Source organism: Chroicocephalus ridibundus, chromosome 25, assembly GCF_963924245.1.
Source record: "Chroicocephalus ridibundus chromosome 25, bChrRid1.1, whole genome shotgun sequence".
Classification (NCBI taxonomy): Eukaryota; Metazoa; Chordata; class Aves; order Charadriiformes; family Laridae; genus Chroicocephalus; species Chroicocephalus ridibundus.
Window position 1 is genome coordinate 696,181 of NC_086308.1, and position 2,038 is coordinate 698,218.

The 2,038-nt window shown below is 51.6% G+C and overlaps 1 protein-coding gene across 1 annotated transcript; it reads right to left on the minus strand.

The window, feature by feature from the left end:
• Positions 1-776: 776 nt before the first annotated feature.
• On the minus strand, positions 777-1,640 carry LOC134507638 (olfactory receptor 14C36-like; the record flags this gene model as incomplete). The annotated part of the gene is made up of 1 exon (XM_063318432.1): positions 777-1,640. A coding segment is annotated over exon 1 (864 nt), but the record flags the coding sequence as incomplete, so codon positions are not given.
• Between the last annotated feature and the right edge of the window lie 398 nt (positions 1,641-2,038).

The window sequence follows — 2,038 nt, forward strand, 5'->3', positions numbered from 1 at the left end:
TTCCTGCTGTAGACAGGTGGGGAGGAACGGGAGAGTGCCCAGAGGAGGTCTGCACATGGCCTCTGCTTGAGGCCCCACACCCCATCCTTCTGACCTCTGCCATCCCAGCACAACCCCAGGAACATGCTGTCCCTGGAGAAACACCAGCCTCTCCAGACAGCTCCAGATTCCCCTCCCACAGGATGGGTGGCCTTTATGTCATCTGTGTGAAGGGCTGGGGTACGTCCCTCAGTTAAACCCACGATCTTACCTCTCACCAGACACCGACTGGTGACTCCTAAATCCAGTCCAATATCTCTAAAATGTTACAAACGGACAGTCAGCTTTTTATTCCTGGACACATGGAGGAGGAAGAAGAACTTCAGGGGTGAATTTCCTCAGGCATGTTTGGAGAAAGACCCCAGCATTAAAGCACTGCACAGGGAGATCTTGCTTTGTTAACAGAGACTCTGTGAAAGAGGCCAGCTCTGAGCCACTGTGAAATACATTTTTAGAAGGGAACCAGGTGAAACTAAGACGTAAATGTCTCAGGCGCAGTGACACAAGTGAAACCTTTGTGTAGGAGCATAAAAACCAAAAATGACAATATCAACAGCAATGATGAGAAATGTAATCATTAAAAACACAAAGCCAATAACAAAACACACAAAAAAAGCAGATGGAATCAAATAGTGCGGGAGTCATTTGTGGAGAGAGGTGGAACATTTCTCCCTCTTGAAAAAAATCCATGAAATCAGATACCTAATGGCCTCCTTGAGCTCCTGGTTCCTCATGCTGTAGATGAGGGGGTTCAGTGCTGGAGGCAACACTGAGTACAGCACAGCCACCACCAGGTCGAGAACTGGGGAGGAGATGGAGGGGGGCTTCAGGTAGGCAAACACGGCAGTGCTGAGAAACAGGGAGACCACGGCCAGGTGAGGGAGGCACGTGGAAAAGGCTTTGTGCCGTCCCTGCTCAGAGGGGATCCTCAGCACGGCCCTGAAGATCTGCACATAGGACAGCACAATGAAAACAAAGCACCCGAAGGTTAAACAGGCACTGACCACAAGAAGCCCAACTTCCCTGAGGTAGGAGTCTGAGCAGGAGAGCTTGAGGATCTGGGGGATTTCACAGAAGAACTGGTCCAGGGCATTGCCCTGGCAGAGGGGTAGGGAAAATGTATTGGCCGTGTGCAGGAGAGCATAGAGGAAAACAAAGCCCCAGGCAGCTACTGCCATGTGGACACAAGCTCTGCTGCCCAGGAGGGTCCCGTAGTGCAGGGGTTTGCAGATGGCAACGTAGCGGTCATAGGCCATAATAGTGAGAAGACAGAACTCTGCTGTGAGAAAGAAGACGAAGAACAAGAGCTGTGCAGCACATCCTGCATAGGAGATGTCCCTGGTGTCCCAGAGGGAATTGGCCATGGCTTTGGGAAGAGTGGTGGAGATGGAGCCCAGGTCAAGGAGGGAGAGGTTGAGGAGGAAGAAGTACATGGGGGTGTGGAGACGGTGGTCACAGGCAATGGCGGTGATGATGAGGCCGTTGGCCAAGAGGGCAGCCAGGTAGATGCCCAGGAAGAGCCCAAAGTGCAAGAGCTGCAGCTCCCGCGTGTCTGCGAATGCCAGGAGGAGGAACTGGGTGATGGAGCTGCCATTCGACATTTTCTTCCCCTGGGCTTGGAGACCTGTTAATGGAAAGAAAAGCAGTGAGAAGTTGGGGAAGATTTCTCTCAAACTAAAGTATTCAATTGGCCTTAGAAACCCACCAAACTGGCTCTCTCCTTTCAGGAAGAGCTTTTGCAGGTCCTTTTTGTACACTCTGGTTGGTGCTGGCTGATAGTCCACCAGAGAGCTGAGATCTCTGCAGGGTTCAGTCCTGCCCTACAGCCATGGGTAAAAAGGAACACGGGGTGATCTCAGATTCAATCCACTCCTGGCATCAAAGGGCTTTTCAGCATTGTCACCCGACTGCAGGGCAGAGCTCAGGGCACCTTGTTGTTGGTGTTGTTCTGTTGTAGTTTCCCCACCACACCTGAGGAGTGTTTTTAAGGCAGAAATCC